General features: G+C 32.8%; 1 protein-coding gene across 1 annotated transcript in view; it reads left to right on the top strand.

The window, feature by feature from the left end:
* Positions 1-16878, top strand: part of Adamts19 (ADAM metallopeptidase with thrombospondin type 1 motif 19) — a 268784-nt gene that overhangs the window by 114588 nt on the left and 137318 nt on the right. The window contains exon 8 of the mRNA XM_076855917.2: positions 7889-7994. Coding sequence (XP_076712032.2) covers positions 7889-7994 — 106 coding nt within the window. The remainder of the gene's footprint in view (positions 1-7888; positions 7995-16878) is intronic.

The raw sequence follows: 16878 nt of genomic DNA on the forward strand, positions 1-16878 counted from the left end.
TCTAGATTTTTATCCATGATCTCTCTCACAGTGGACCATTTCTTTATTTGGTTTGTAATTTTGTTCGTGAACTAATCTTTAGTGGAATCTTTTTTCCCTTTGGGAATTTCACACTTGCTGAAATGATCAAGTGTCTCATCACCGTCGTATTTCATTTAACATTACTGGACTAACATGGATTTACATAGCATAGGGCTAATTTTTACATTATATTTGTTATGGTTTGGATCCAGAAGGGCACCCACTACCTCCTGACACACATCCGACCCTTATGTATTAGATAATGCAGCAAAATTCAGTAGTGAAAAGACTAGATTCTGAAGGCTATGTCTTAGTGGATTAATCCATCAGATGGATTAATAATTTGAATGATCTGCTTGTATAGTAATTGCAGCAAGATAGGGCATTTCGAGATGAAGAAGGTCACTGGGGGTGTGGCCTTGGGGACTATGCTGGTTCCTGGCTTTTTTTGTACTCTCTCTGCCTCCCCCTGCCATGAGCTGAACAGATTTCCTCCACTATGCACTTCTGCAATGACATTTTAACTCATCTCAGATCCAGAACAATGAAGTTGATCAACCATAGTCTGAAGCCTCTTAAACCATGAGTCAAAATAAACTTTTCGTCCTCTAAGTTGTTCAGGCATTTTGGTCACATAGTGATAAAAAACTAACATAATATTCCTGACTTAGCATGATACTTTATACTTTACTTTTATGCTCGCGGTAGTTTGAGGTTTTGATTTCTTAATGGAATGTATTGTATCATAACCAGAAGGTTTGTTGTTGTTGCTATTATTGTTCCAAACTACTTTGCTGCTTTCCTCTATCAGCAGGTTTTAAAGTTCTTTAATGGATGCTTAAAGGTTATGAACAACACCAATTCCAGGCTTTCTGATTTGTGCATGGATCTCAATCCCTACCCAAGAGTATTTTGTAACTGCAGACAATTTGAAACAACACCCCTCTCTAATAAAACCTGAATCTTAATGATACCCAGGCTGTAGCAACTTCAACTTATGATCTTATCTCTCTTGGTTTAGAAAATTCCTACTTGTACTTGGGAATTTTTTCTTCACATTTCACTGTACATTCAAAACTTCTTAATGATGGGGGACTCAGTCTACCATGGTACTGAAACTCAAACAACATTTTAATGTCTATATAATGTTTTACCACATTTGGTCAAAGAAATGTATTATATAGTTTATATTTTATTGTACTCTTTTTTTGAAAGAAGTCATTTTTCTCAGTATTTATAAAAACTGCGCTGTTAAGAATATTGTAGGTTACTTCAGTATTTAAGAAAATCTGGAATACTATATTTTAAAATTACATTTATAACTATACTTATTAAACAATTTGTATAATTGTGCTTTTATATTCATAGATCATTATCTTGTCTTTTACTTAATCAGGTAGATAATTACCCAACTGGTAAGACTAATTATTATTTTAAAAATATGTTCAAGTGAATGTAATCATGCAAATACATGTCACATTATCTAGATACCATCATTATATCATTCCAAAAATTTTCTTTGTAATTGGATGAAGTACATTTTTATGCTTCAAAATTACATTGTAGGCATGAGTTGAATCACAGTTTATTAATCTTTGTTTCATGGAATATGCAATTCCTTTAGCACATTCACTATTCAGGCTACGCTAGATATAGTGTTAATGCAGAGATAGACTGCATGGCTTGCACATTTAGAGAACCTAAGCCACCACCCCATGAGAAATATTAACTCTTATCATCTCCTTTCCCTTTTCCAAGCTCAGCCCTTTGTTCAGAAGCTCCCACCCACCTCTCACCTTCTTTTGCCTTTCCTTGTTTAACTTTTATCTAGTGTTTCCCTCTCTAAAACCTTTTATTCTTTGAATTTTCTAGAATCTCTTTTCTACTGTCACATATCTTTTTATCCTAATGATCACTTTTGAAAAAGTGCATCTGTGTGGCTCATATTCCTAAAGGTATCTTACCACTTTTGTACTTGCCTGCTTGTTATATATCACAGGTATTATTCCATCAAGTTGCAAATAATTATAAAATTGATGGGCAAATAACTTACCTCAGAGGATAGAGTAATAGGATAGAGTAAATAACTTACCTCTAACACTACCAGGATTTTTTTTTTTTTTTCCTTTTTGATACTAGGGATTGAATCCAGGGACACTTAACCACTGAGCCATACCCCCAGCCATTTTTTTTTTTTTTTTTTTTTGTATTTTATTTAGTGACAGGGTCTTGCTGAGTTGCTTAGGGCCTCTCTAAATTTCTGAGACTGGCTTTGAACTAGTGATCCATCTGCCTCAGCCTCCAAAGCTGCTAGCATCATCACGCTTAGCCTACTAGGATTTTGTACCAAGAGAGCCTGGATTCTGAACTCAGGTAGTGTCACTAGTAGTTAAAAATAAGAGTTAGGGACTGGGGCTGAAGCTCAGTGGCAGAGCACTATCCTGGCATGTGTGAGGCACTGGGTTCCATCCTTAGCACCACATAAAAATAAATAAATTAAAGGCATTCCATCCATCTACAACAAAAACAGATTTAAAAAAAAAGTTAAGTAAGCCAGAAGACTTACTTTTAATTTCTGTTTATTGTAATTATTAATACATATTAACTGTATAAGTTAATGGCCTTCCTGTGGCATTTGTATACATGCATATATTATGTTTTGATCATGTCCACCCTCTTTTTTCTTACCCTCTCCTACCTTTCCCCTCTCTCTCTCCCTCACTCCTCCTTTTCCCTCCCAATCCATAATAGTCCCTCTTCCACTTCCAGATCATTAAATTGATTTTTTTCTTCTAGTTCCCACATGAAAGAAAACATGTGATACTTGTCTTTCTGTGTCTGGTTTATTATTTTGCTTAACATTATGTCTCCCATCCAATTCATTTTCATGCAAATGATAGGGTTTCATTTTTCTTTATGGCTAATAATAGTGTGTGTGTACACACACACACACACACACACACACACACACATATGCCATATTTTCTTTATCCAATCGTCTGTTGATGAACACTTAGGCTGATTCCATATCTTGGCTAGTGTGAATAGTGCCACAATAAACATGGATATGGAAGTTTCTTTCTTGTATACTGATTTTATTTCTTCTGTTATGTACCCAGGAGTGGTGGTGGAGCACAGGGCAGTTCATTTTTAATTTATTGAGGATCCTCCATGCTGTTTTGCATAGTGGATGTACAAATTTGAATTCACGTCAGTGGTGTGTAATAGTTCTTTTCCCTCCATAACCTCTCCAGTATTTGTTATTATTATTATTTTTTTTATAATGGTCATTCTGACTGTGATGAGAATAGATGTGTGGAGTTTTGATTTGCATTTCCCTGATGGCTGGAGATCTTGAATATTTCTGTATATATTATGTACATTTAATCAGATTTGAACTCTGATTTCCCCCATTGGTTCAATATTGTAAAATACATCCTGTAGGGTTTCAGGAGCCTGACCATCTTGATGGTGTGTATCATGCCATGTCCTGGGATAGTATTATTTGTTTTTGGGTGGAATGTGAGATTCTTTTGACTTCTGGCACATGACTTGATTCAATTTAGATGAGAAATTAGAAAATTGTTTTTGTTTGCTTTACATTTCAAGAATTCTTTATATTAGGAGCTCTTTGAAATGGGTCTGTATTACATCTATCTTTAATAACAGCTGTGTTAAATCCTTTCCCCTTCTAACCCCTATCCCTTATTATAATAAGAAACATGTGGGTTCTTGAAAGGACTTTAAAAGCATGGGCTTTTAAACAGGATAATGCAAGTCATTTGAATTAGTTATGGTTACAATTTTCTCCATAAATTTCAAGGCAAAGAAAAACTCCTTGATCTACCAAATGTAAAAATAATGAAATTTGAATTTATCAATCTTATTGAGGATTCCAAGTTTTACACTTAATTAAAAGAATAACAGGAGAAGGTCACTTTTGGTATTTAGACCATTTCTTGATCTGTAATTAGTAGAACCTCTATTTATTAATCAAATCTCATAGACAAGAATATGTTTGTGCATCTTTAATTTTTATTATAAACCCTTACATGAATTTAAAAAATGGCAAAAGAAAAAGAACTCTGTCCATAATCTTACCATATGATGTAATTTCTATTAGCACATTGACATATACTTAGTTGATTTGTTATCCTATGCATATGTGGCAGTAAGGTTTTTAAATACATAGTTTTAGCCATCCATCAATGCAAATATGTAATCATCATAATCATAACTTTTTGAATATTTTATATTATTGTGTATACATTTATTTTTTTAATTTTAATTTGTTTTAATTAGTTATACACGACAGGAGATTGCATTTATGCGCTTTGATCAATCATAATTCCTCATTTTTCTGAGTATACATGTTGTAAGATCACATTGGTTGGCAGTCATATGCCGCAGTCTGGCTGCAGCAAAATAACCCTGGAGATGACGAGCAACTTGTGTACATTGATACAGCAGGAGTAGGAGCGGTTTATTGTAGGACAGGAGAGGTATATATACATTACACACAGCTTATCTTAATTAACATAAAGTAGATACATCAGTCAACCAATAAGGAATCTCCACACTTAATGGCTCGCTGGTGTTACTTCACAAACCACTCCCTCTGGCAAAATGCCAGGCACCATCCTGACTTGTGTACAGACCCTAACAGTCATATATATATATATACATAAAGCAATAATGTCTGTTTCATTCTACTCTCCTTCCTATCTGCACATTCCCCTCCCCTCCCCTCCCTACACTTCCCTCTACCTAGTACAAAATATGCCTTGATATTGTACACCAGGATATTTACCACCTTTTTTGTTTTTACCATAGTCATTGGTTTCTTATAAACTGGTGGTTATAGGTTTCTATAAGCTAGGGTCCCTAGAGAGGTCATTGTTCATTCTTTCTCTTCCTGTATATTACAGCACTGATGCAAGAAAGATAACAATAGTGGTGTACTTGTCACTTTTCTCTTTCTCTCTGCTTCAAATTCTCTCCCACCCTTGCATATGAACTCTTTAAAGCTGAAGCACTTGACCTTACCAATTTTATAGCTGTAAAATTGATTGATTTTGATGTTTTCCCATGTTTTCTATAGACATTGGCCACCTTTCCCACTTTCTTCAGTTGATTTTGATCATATCAATTTATTGTTCACTTATTCAGTCCACCCAATACTCAGTAATTCTTTGGCATCACTCTAGATGATCACTACCTGCACCTTTTTATCCTCTCATTATGATACCTAGGCATGTCTCCTATGATACCTACGAACTTCTCTGAAATCCAAATCCCTAAATTCTGCTCTCTGACCACAATCATCCATAATTTTTTGTAATATGTTTGTTCTTTTTCTTCATTGATGATTCTATTCTATTACTGTATTTTGTTCTCGAAATTATCAGGCATCCTCTGCCATACCTCTTTACTTATCTCCTACAGGGACATGTACTGTCCCTTCTTCACTCTCAAATTTACTGTCAACTCATGGCTTTTGGTTCTTCCTTCACACCTGATCTACAAAACATCAACCCATATTGAATTTCATTAATATCCTTCTCTGTTTTAGCCACTAGACTTACTAGTGCTATTCCAGACAGGTGCTTTCTATCCTTAGCTGAAGAAACATTTTTTTTTTTTGACTCATTTAAATAAAGTCTTCCCAGAGAACTTAATCAGCTCTCTTGGATTATCTCTCAGTGTCTATCTACACCTTTTGGTTCTTTTCCAGAAACTACTATGTGACTCTCATCCATCTTTGACCGATATGTCAGGTGTTTCCTCCTTTTTCACCTAGACCTGCAAGAACATAAGGAAGTAAATTTTCTTAAGTTAAAACATATCTAATGAAAGTTCTACAGCAAGTATCATAAGCAACTGTGAAACTGTAATCATTCTGATGAATGTCAGAAGGGAAAAATAAGCTCAGTGCTCTCTATATATTTAAATATTATATTGGAAATCCTAGTCAATATGGTAAGAATAGAAATATATGGAGAATATATGAATTGTAAATAAGTAGTAATACTATTTTTATGTGGGGTAAAATGATATTTTAAGATATATAGGAGCCCAGTGTAGTTGCATATGCCTGTAGTCCCAGCAGCTCAGGAAGCTGAGGCAGGAGATGGCAAGTTTTAACCAGCCTCAACAACTTTGCAAGGAACTAAGCAAGTTAGCAAGACCTGTCTCAAAATAAAAAAAAATAAAAAGGGCTGGGGATGTGGCTCAGTGTTGAAGTGCCCCTGAGTTCAATCTCTGATATCAATAATAATAATATGCAAGAGAAGAAATGTAAAACTTAAAACTTATTAAAGCACCTATATTTGATATGTACTCATCTGTGGGGCAAATGACATGATAAAAATACACACTGAGTTTTAAATATGAACATGTTTATAGGACAATTTTAATTGTGATGAAAAAGTTGGCAAAATATGTGGGAATCCTGCAGGAAATTTTGTACCAAACAGTAGTAAAAAGCATGCTAATTATAGTTATAATTTTTTTAGTATTTTGGAGGGACATTTAATCTCAAATTTTTATTTTTTTATTTTCAAACATCAAGAAAATGTAAATGTCCTTTTAGGAGAAGATAATTTTTTATCTTCCCTCTCTGATAAAGTGAACCAAAAGGACTAACATCTTGCTGAAATTTTTATCGTAAGTAATACTTCATTATCATTATTCAACCAAGAGAACATATTTTTAAATAAGATGGTTTCAAAGGAAGTCTTTTAATTATTCAAATAGCAAAGCTATTTCTTATACATATTAGAATACAATTTCAAAATTTCATTAATATAAAATGTAAATGTCAGTTTTAGACTGACTTATATATAGTTTATTTTTTATATTTTTTTGAAATTAAAATCTTCATAAGAATTGAAAAATACTTAGCATAATCATTACTGTTTTGGTCAGTTTTAGCATTGCTGTGACCAAACTATTCAACAAGAACAGCTTAGAGGAAGAGAAGGTTATTTTGGCTCACAGATCCAGAAATCTCAGTATCTCAATCCATAGACTCCATTGCTCTGGGTCTAAGGTGAGGCAGCATATCATGGCAGAAGGGCCCAGTGGAGTAAAGCTGGTCATCTCATGATTGGGGAGTGGGGGGGAGTGCTGTATCAATGTACACAAGTTGCTCGTCACCCCCCGAGTTATTTTGCTGCAGCCAGACTGCAGCATATGACTACCAACCAATGTGATCTTACAACATGTATACTCAGAAAAATGAGGAATTATGATTGATCAAAGTGCATAAATGCAATCTCCTGTCGTGTATAACTAATTAAAACAAGAGAGAGGAAGAAGGATGGAGCCCATAAGATGCACTCTTCCTGGGAGAGACCCAGTGATCCTCCTCCTCCCGCCATACCCCACCTGCCTACAGTTACCACCCAGTCATTCAAACTAGTACAGATTGATGAAGTTATAGCTCTCATAATCCAATCACTTTACCTCTAAATATTCCTGCATTAATAGACGTTTTCCTGGGATACGTCATAACCAAACCATAGCAATTACTTTTTATTTATATTTTCTATGTTGTTACTGTTCATTTATGTTACTTAACAAGAAAAAGTAATATTTATAAGATATATTGTTAAGTATATATTTTGAGAATTGGATAAAAGGTAAAATAATTCATTTAAAATATGAAACTGAAAGAATATTTAGGGTTTTTTGATTGATTTACACATTTTTCCTTAAAATTGTATTTATAAAGGGTTTACTTTATAATTTCATATTGATATATTTAAGTGGAAACAACCATCATTTTTATTCCCTCTACTAATACTTAGTATGAGTGTTTTCAATGTAAATCAGACATATGATAATGAATGTTGATTTCTTTTAGGTATAGCTTACTTGAATGGTATGTGCAGTGAAAAGAGAAAGTGTATCATTGCTGAAGACAATGGCCTGAATCTTGCATTTACAATTGCTCATGAAATGGGGCACAAGTAAGTAAAATTCATCCCTAAATTATATATTTTAGCATATACGATTATAATATCAGTTATTGAATTAGAGGCATATATTTTGATATTTACTTGGAATTCATATAATATTTTAAGACTTAGGGATAGAAGGAAAGGTGGAGAAAAACTATATAAGTTCAAAGAGAAGATATGTGGCTTTTGAAAGTTATAACCTTCTTGACACTTTGAACAAAATCTTATTACATTATTAAAATTCTCAAGAAAATCATTACACTGCATGATTGATTTCATTACACATTTCCAAATAATGTAAGTATTGCAATAATGATGAAACTGCAAAACTACATATTTTTGGCACAAGTGGAAGTATTCGTAGCCTATAATAGTATCAGTGTTTGTTACTACTAGGCACATACTAAAAGAATTAACTGGCAGGATTTAGGGATAATGGACTTAAAACAGAATTAAATTAGACACATGATCATATGTAATTAACATTAATAATTCTTAGGTAGAATTCTAAGCACTTTATATAGATTAGTTCATTTAGTACCAAAACAAGTGTTGCTGTCAGTTTGTATTTTACTAATAGTAATAATGAGTAAAAATAGCAACACTTAGGTAGTACTTCCACATTTCTGAGTTCTCACAATAATCTTGTTATTTAGTGTCATTAATGTACCCACTTTAAAGGAAAGAAAACAGAAGTTTAAAGAGGTTCATTTCCTTCCCCAGATTATTAAAAAACGGTAATTTGTTGGAGCAGGGATTTGTACTCAAGTCACAACTCAGGTCACACTTTTCTGAATTTCCACATGAAGTTACAGCTATCCTTGAGCCTTAGATGCATCGTCAGTAAAATTAGGAACAATACCCTGGTTGTAGGCTTACTTTGGGATTAACATGGCCTAAAAATAATGTTTATATTTTCAACAAATGTATTGTAGTAAAAGTAACCTGCGATTGGAAATCAGACTTGATTTTGAATATAATTTTTCCCAATTTCTAGTTTAATCAGTAATACAATAAAATTATTTTCACTGGACTCAGAAGTAGTGAAGCCCTATTCAGGAAGGTAATCTTTATGAAATCTTCTTTGGTCAGAGACCAATTTAGTTTGGCCTTTAGTGATTAAAAATTGAACTAATTGTTAACATTAAAAGGTATATATATATAGGTGTTTGACATTAAAATTTTGACTTACAGACTTGGCAGCTTTCAACCCACAGTCCCTTAATGGCAAACATTCCTTGGAGCTGAGTGAAGTCTGTACACTTCTCATGGGCCCATGTTTCCCAGCTCATCACAGGCTACAGCATTCTTGTGTCACATATGCACCTTGCCTTGTTTTCATTATATTCCTGGACTCTGTAGGCAACTGAGTGAGCCTGAGTTGGCAATGGAATTCGATTGGTAGAAGAAAACTTCAAAGAAATAGTTCATGGAGTTAAGATGTAGTTTCAGTGATACAGAATTTGCCTTGCAAGTGTGAGGCTCTGGATTCAATCCCGAATCCCCAGTACTGTTTAAAAAAGTTCAGGGAAGGCGGGTTTGGGGGAGAGAAAAAAGAAAGAAAAAACTCATATAGAAACTCATATAGAACATGACTTATTCAAGTAAAAAGGAGTGATTAAATGATACTCAGTTCCATGAGCAACCAAAATTTGATTATTTCAATGTATCCATAACCCAGTCTAAAAAATACGACATTATCCAAAATTCATTTTTTACATGTTTTAACTGTCAAAAATTGTATATATTTGTTCTATACAGCATGCTATTTTTAAATATAAATGCATTGTGAAATTGGTAAATTGAGGTAGTTAACATAGGTATTACCTCACATATTTCTTGCTTATTTCTGTTTTTGGTGAGGACATTTAAAATCTGTTCTCCTTGCAATTTTCAAGTGATTTTTTTTTGTTTGTTTGTTTGTTTGTTTCTTTTTGGTGCTAGGGATTGAATTTAGGAGCACTTGAACACTGATTCACATCCCAAGCCCTATTTTGTCTGTATTGTATTATTTAGAGACAGGATCTCACTGAGCTAATTAGTGCCTCATTTTTTTCTGAGACTGGCTTTGAACTCGAGATCCTCCTATGTCAGCTTCCTGAGCCACCAGGATTACAGATATGCACTACCATGCCTGGCTTTTTTAAGTGTAAAATAACTTTACTTTTATTCCATGTATACTTTCAGTCTTTAGTTGACTAACCTGAATACAAGGAGTTAATTTACTTAAAAAAAAAGATAAATAACCTAAAAATCATCATCCTTTAAGGAAAAATTCAATAGCCTCACTTAATATTGCAACCCAGAAACAATAGGCTCTGCATTCTTAATACAGTAAAGTTCAAAGATATTTTCAGTTTAGAAAAGTATGGGCATTATTCGAAGGAAAAATATTAAGAATAAAGTTTGGGGGCAAGAAATAAAATAATAGTTTTAAAAGCTGCAAATAAATTATAAATACAATTTTGAATAAATAAATGTGAATTTCTGAATAATAACTCTTTACACCATTTATGCAGTAACAGCTTCATATACAAATGGTCCCTTAAAAAGTTACTAAAACTTTTCTTTCACCAAGAAATGCTTGTCTTCAAAGTTGACTAGTGTTCTCTTGATGCTAGGCAATGAGAGATGAGAGGTGTTGAGAATGATGTCATCTTTATAAAAATAAAAACAGGAGGAAATTTATCTTTATAAGTTGTGTCATTATCATTAGCATCATCCAGTGTAAGGTATAAGGTATTATGTAAAAGAAAGGGAGAAAAATGAAATTAAAAAATATTCATATATTCACAGCCCATCAAATGGAGAGTCTTCTCAGATAATAAATAATTATATCTACAGATATCTCTCTCTCTCTCTCTCTCTCTCTCTCTCTTTCTCAAACACACACACACACACACACACACAAGCAGAACACTTTTACTTAGAAGTATAATTGATTAAGGGTCATAGGTCTTATTTTGTCTTTTTTTTTGGATCACCTATTTTTTGGTGTCAAATTATATAAGTGAAAATATTTTTCTAAAAACTAACAACAAATTCTTACAAATACTTTCACCCACAATTTTAAAACAGTAGAATGGTTCTCTTTTAACTTTTTAATTCAAAAATGTCTTCATAATCACAAACTATTTCTAAATTGATTTGAGTGTATATTTGTTGACTTGAACTGATTTCTAGAAATTCACAGAAAAACTCAACATACAGCTGAAAAGTCAATGAATCACTAAAATAAATCACTTTTATTACTATAAAAGATGACTCTTGAGAGGAAGGATTTTAATAATCAAAGAATAAAAATTCCTTCTCTTACTATTGCAAAGGAACCTAGTACAATGTCAGTTTCCTTTTTAAGTTGGGAAACTATGAACTTAAAAATATCTTACGTACAGTTACAAACAAAAGAACAGGATAGAATCTGCAATTTAAAAAAAAAAGGAACAAAGTGCCTTAAACTGATGTTTCTTGATTCTTTTCCAAAATTATTTTCTTTTTATGCAATAATTTAGGGGTTATTAATTGTCTCATAACCAAAGTTTTTCAAGGAAATGTTTTAATTGGTAGAAATGAATTAATATCTATTCATAAAATACAAACAATATCTTCATTAATTTATTATGATAAAGTATAAAAATTTATTTTTATGAATAAAAATATGGGGAATTATTTCTAAATTTGATAGTTTATTGAGCATATTTTCATTAAATGCTATTCATGAACAACAATTTGTTAAAATAAGACACTTTGCTTTCAGATCAGAATGCATTAATTGTGATTAATTTACTGTTCTGAGGAGTATCCTCAAGGTCACCCTTAGGCTAACAGGACTCACAAAACTCAAGAAAACTGTTTTACTCATGATTATAGCTTATTACCATGAAAGAATACAGATTAAAATCAGCAAGGATAAAACTCCCATAAAGCCGAGTCCAAGAGGCACCACGCCCAAACTCTCAGTCCTTCTCTCCCAGTGAAGCTGTGGGGACAGATGGTGCTTTATTTTCCCATGAGTGTGAAAACATGGCCAGAGTACTAGCAACCAAAGAGGTTAACCTGAGCTTTGGTATCCAGTATTTTTCCTGAAGTTTGGTCCTGTGGGCATGGCAGACTGCCTAAAGGCAAAACTTCAGTTTCCAACCCCTCCAGAGGTCAAACTGACTCTAGACCTCACCATAAATCACATTGTTAGCAGAAACTGTCATGGTCCAAGACCCCCAGCTAAACAAAGATATTCTTGTCAAAGATACCTTGGCAAGATATTCCAAGGGCTTAGAGGTTACCTCCCAGGAGCTAGGCAAGGACCAAACCTTTCTTTGGAATGTTCAGGTTGGGGACCACCTAACTTGCTGAGTTAACTCTTTACTACACAATTATATAATATTTCCAAAGTTTGAAAGATCTCCTATTTTATATTGGTTTGCCAAAGTCTATCTATAAAAACTCAACATTGTCTGTGACTAATGGGCACTTTGCTAAACTGAACAAAATATCTAACCGAATTGCCCAAAACTTTGAGCTAAGTGTTCTTTCTTATTGTCACTTTAGAGCTGAGTAAATTAATTCACATTTCAGAAGTTTTTTTTTTTGTGTTAAGCTTATTCTCTTTTGATTAAAAATATTGGAAAGATATTCCTAGTTTTAATTAACTTAATCTTGATTTTTAATGTTTTGGCCTGCAAATATTTTTTGGTAGTTAAATTTCATACTTTCTTTTATTACCTCTGTAGGTTTTTGCAATTATAATTATTTCCTCATTCTAATATTAGGAAAACACATTTTATATAGTTTTTTAAAATATTTTTCCTTTTTTCTCTCTCTTTTTTCTTCCACCTCTCTTACACACATGTCATTTGAGATGTTAAGGCATCTAAAATTCACTTTACTATATGTAGTAAAGTTCTTTCTATTAAATTTGTGGGGTTTTTTTAACTACTAAATAAATGATCTTACTGCCCAAGTGTGGTCTGCAATGAGATAAGGAGCTATGATAGAATACTGCACTTAAATCCCTTCACTGAAACAAACTTGAAATGGAAAAAAAAAAAAGACTGCTAAACTAAACTATGTGCTTAGTGATGTAACTGATTAACATTCTATCACCAGCTACTTATCTGCAGACAAAGCAGTACTTTAAAAGTGTTCACCAAATAGGATCCAGTGTACAGGCAACACTTTGAGGAACTTTGTCATGTAACAGGTAGGGCAGACCCTTACTCTTTCTGTCAGTGTTTCACTGGGAAGTTGTATTTGAGTTGCAAAAGATGCAACCTTAGAATTTTAGTCTAACAGGTGGTCCATACATATTTCTCTCTGTCTACAAATGTATGAAGTGTTTTTAAATATTATTCTGTGATGCAATTCATTGCAAGTAATAAAGCTTTTTGTATGATATTCAATGGTGTGTTAGATAATATTTCATATATATAGGAGGTAACAGGAACAGAGCAGTGATAGAAAGAAAGAACATACATACACACATACATCCCACATGATATTTCTTTAGGTCTACAAATTAATTCAGTTCTCTTTGTGAGTTCTAACCAAAGTAAAATAACTTCTTTATTATTGGGCATGGTTTTACTAAAATTTAGGCCCTATTTTAATGTTTATAAAAATTCAATCCAAGTTTTAGGTATTGAAAAATATATAAATTGTTAAGGAAATAATAATTTTAAAAGTACTTATTAATAATATAATCCTGTGACCACTTTCTGGAGGTTTTTGCTCTGAAGAGCAAAACTTTGCAGTGCTATAGCACCTTGGGGCCAAAGACTTCTACTCCCACCTAAATAAGGAAGGCAATAATCTTAACTTTATTTTAGAGATAGTGATTGCCAAAGTTCACACAGCTAGTAAGTGCCTGAGTGAACATTGAATGCCAAGTTTGTCCAGATCCAAATCCCATTATATTAATTACAGTGCTGTGCCAGAAATGTGGATGAGTTCTAGCTAACTGAGCTGTATTCAACTGATTCTGGGCTGGCTCTGAATTATGTCCTCACCTTATCTCTTCAGTCATACTTTGCTTTGTGATCCCTTCATCCTCTATACCATGACCTTTCTGCACAGCAGACACACTAGAGATCTTACAGTGTTTCTAATATACTGTATTTCCACTCTCTGCAGGACATAGACCCAGGTAGCTACTCCTACCTGAGATGCTCTTTCTCCCCATCGTTAAGTAATTTTCTCTTTCCTCTCACATTTTATGCATCAGATCAACAGCCATTTGCTAAAGGAAATATTCTGTGTGGATGAATTTCTCTATTAATCATCTTAGTGGCGCCACTTTCTTGGCCAATGTACACATTTGTTCATCCATCAGACATACACTTCACTTGGCTGTAAACTCAAGAGGTGATAAACCATGTTTTTGTTTATGATGGGATTTCTAATAGATTTGATAGTGCTTGGTATATATTATTCAACAAATATATATTAAATAATGAATGATTTTTTAAATATATATATTAGTTGTCAGTAAATAAAATATTCTTATGCACAGAATGACAGTGAAACTTGATTAGAAAGTGGATGCTATATGCATATTGAAATTGCTTAATTTATTTTATATTACTTGGGACTTTTAGTAAGCTATCAATTAAAGCTTTATAGTAATAACATTCTGTATTTTGAAATACATCCAAGTCCATTTTGGGGGAGATTTATTTAAATGCACATATATGAAAATCATTCCTCTTCTGCCCAAAAGAATTTTCCCCTGAGGTCTTCTTATCACATTAAATCACATTCCTCCATGATTCTAGCTGTCAATCAAAAAACAGAATTACATTTCAGTCTTCTGTGTTCCTCAGTCCACATTCAACCCATCAACTGTTAACTCTATCATCATAAATAACTCCACATCTGATTACTTTTCACTTAATTGTCCTCCTACCATGCTGGACTAAGCTATCATCACCTCTCATCTGGATTATTGGATTATTACAGTAGTCTCTAAAGTGATGTATATTTTTTTCAGCTCTTGCCTTCTACAGAGGCTGTTTCCAACTCAAAGTCAGGCAAATTGTTCTGAACCAAATCAAATTGTCTGACTTTTTAATTTAAGACCTTTCAATAGCTTCCTGTCTCACTTGGTGAAATCCCGTCCCTCACAATGACCCTCTGGTTCCACCTGTTCAAACCCCCATCCCTTATAACTGGTCATTTCTGTCCTTACTAACTATCCTACAGATTTATTGCTCTTTCTTGTAACTCCAACACATAAAGCAAACACTCACTTAGAGGCCTTTGCTTTTAATCTTGTTTTCGCCTTAAAAGTTGTTGAAGTCCATATGGCTGATGCTACTCTTCTTTAGTTTTCTTCCCACATATCATTTTTCAGTGAGGCTTTTCTTATATCTTAAAATTGAAACACACACGATTTTGGTTTATTCCACTTTTTTCACTTTAATTTTCTCCATAATTTTTTTCCAAACCCCACCTCAACTGCTATACATTTGTATGTAATAATTTCTGTCTCCTTAGTACACTATTGTATTCCCATCATCTGAAATAGTAATTCTTGGGTGTTTGGCACATTGAATGTACTTAAAAATGTACTTAGTGTACAATGTATTACCTCCTGTGCTCTCAGCAGAAATAAATGAAATCTTCTGTTTGAGTAACTTATTCGTTATAATCTAAATAGTAAATAGGCATTTACTTTCACTTTAAAATTTTACTTTGGATTAAAGAAGTTGAGAAGATATTGAAATTTCCCATCTCCATTTTGCACACTCAAAAAAAAAAAACAAACTAAAAAGAGAGTAATCGTTTTATATACGGGCAAGCTTAATAACCATAAGGTGAAATTTTTGTATAGTTAGAAGAAACCTATTGAAATGGAATAGAGCAGGAAATCATCACTCAGAATGGGTTGAGTCTTGGTATTGGACAGAGATGCTGGGGGTTTAATGCACTCTGGGTTATGGGGGCTATGATTCAGAGCTCCTTGCCTGATGATGTCTATCTCCAGTCAGCTGAAAATAAATGATTTCCTATACTCCATAGAGTGAAAAAGAAATCCTTGGAATCAACTAGAATCTAATGACATAGCTTTAAAGAATAAAGGCAAACATTAAAAAACTAAGTGGAGAAATAGATATAACTACAATTATGGTGTAATCGATAGTTAACTCTCTATAAATGATAGTCAAGTTAATAGAAAGATTTATATGAAAAAGATAAGATTTGAATAGTCAAAAGTATTTTTGTGGCAGATAACAGAACCTATAGTCAAGAAAAGAGGAATACCCACTCTAATAAAACACACTGCCTATTTACAAAGAATATTTTACAAGTCTAAGCATGTTACAAAAAATTAATCAACAGATAAACTTTTCTGACTACAATGAAATTAAGTTAAAAAATAAAAAGAAAACTAAAAATTACATTTAGAAATTCAAAAATCAACTTTTGAAAAACTCATAGATGAAAGAAAAATGTTCTCATAATGAAATAAAAACAAATATTCTATTTAACAATTTTGAGGCATGGGGAGAAAGCAGTGCATGGAGGTAAATGAGAAATTTTAAATACAAATAAAAATTTAACGATGAAATTAATGACCTAATTTTTTAAATTAGGAAATTAGAAAAATGACAAAATAAATTGTAGGGAGAAATAATAAATATTATAAATTAATGAAATAGAAAAAAATTATTAAAATCAACAATGAAACTCAAATTATTTTTATGAAAATGTAAGTAAAACACCAAGACTAATCAAAAAAAGAAGTAATGTTTCAAAAGTAATAGGAAGGATGCATCACACAAATACAGAAATATCAATACTACTGAGAAAATATACTGAATATTTTCCTTTCAAAAATTAAAATTATGTGAAGGTGAAATGAGAAAATATAATGAAGGACCTAAAATGCTATAAC

The sequence above is a fragment of the Callospermophilus lateralis genome, chromosome 5, assembly GCF_048772815.1.
Source record: "Callospermophilus lateralis isolate mCalLat2 chromosome 5, mCalLat2.hap1, whole genome shotgun sequence".
NCBI classification, from domain to species: Eukaryota; Metazoa; Chordata; class Mammalia; order Rodentia; family Sciuridae; genus Callospermophilus; species Callospermophilus lateralis.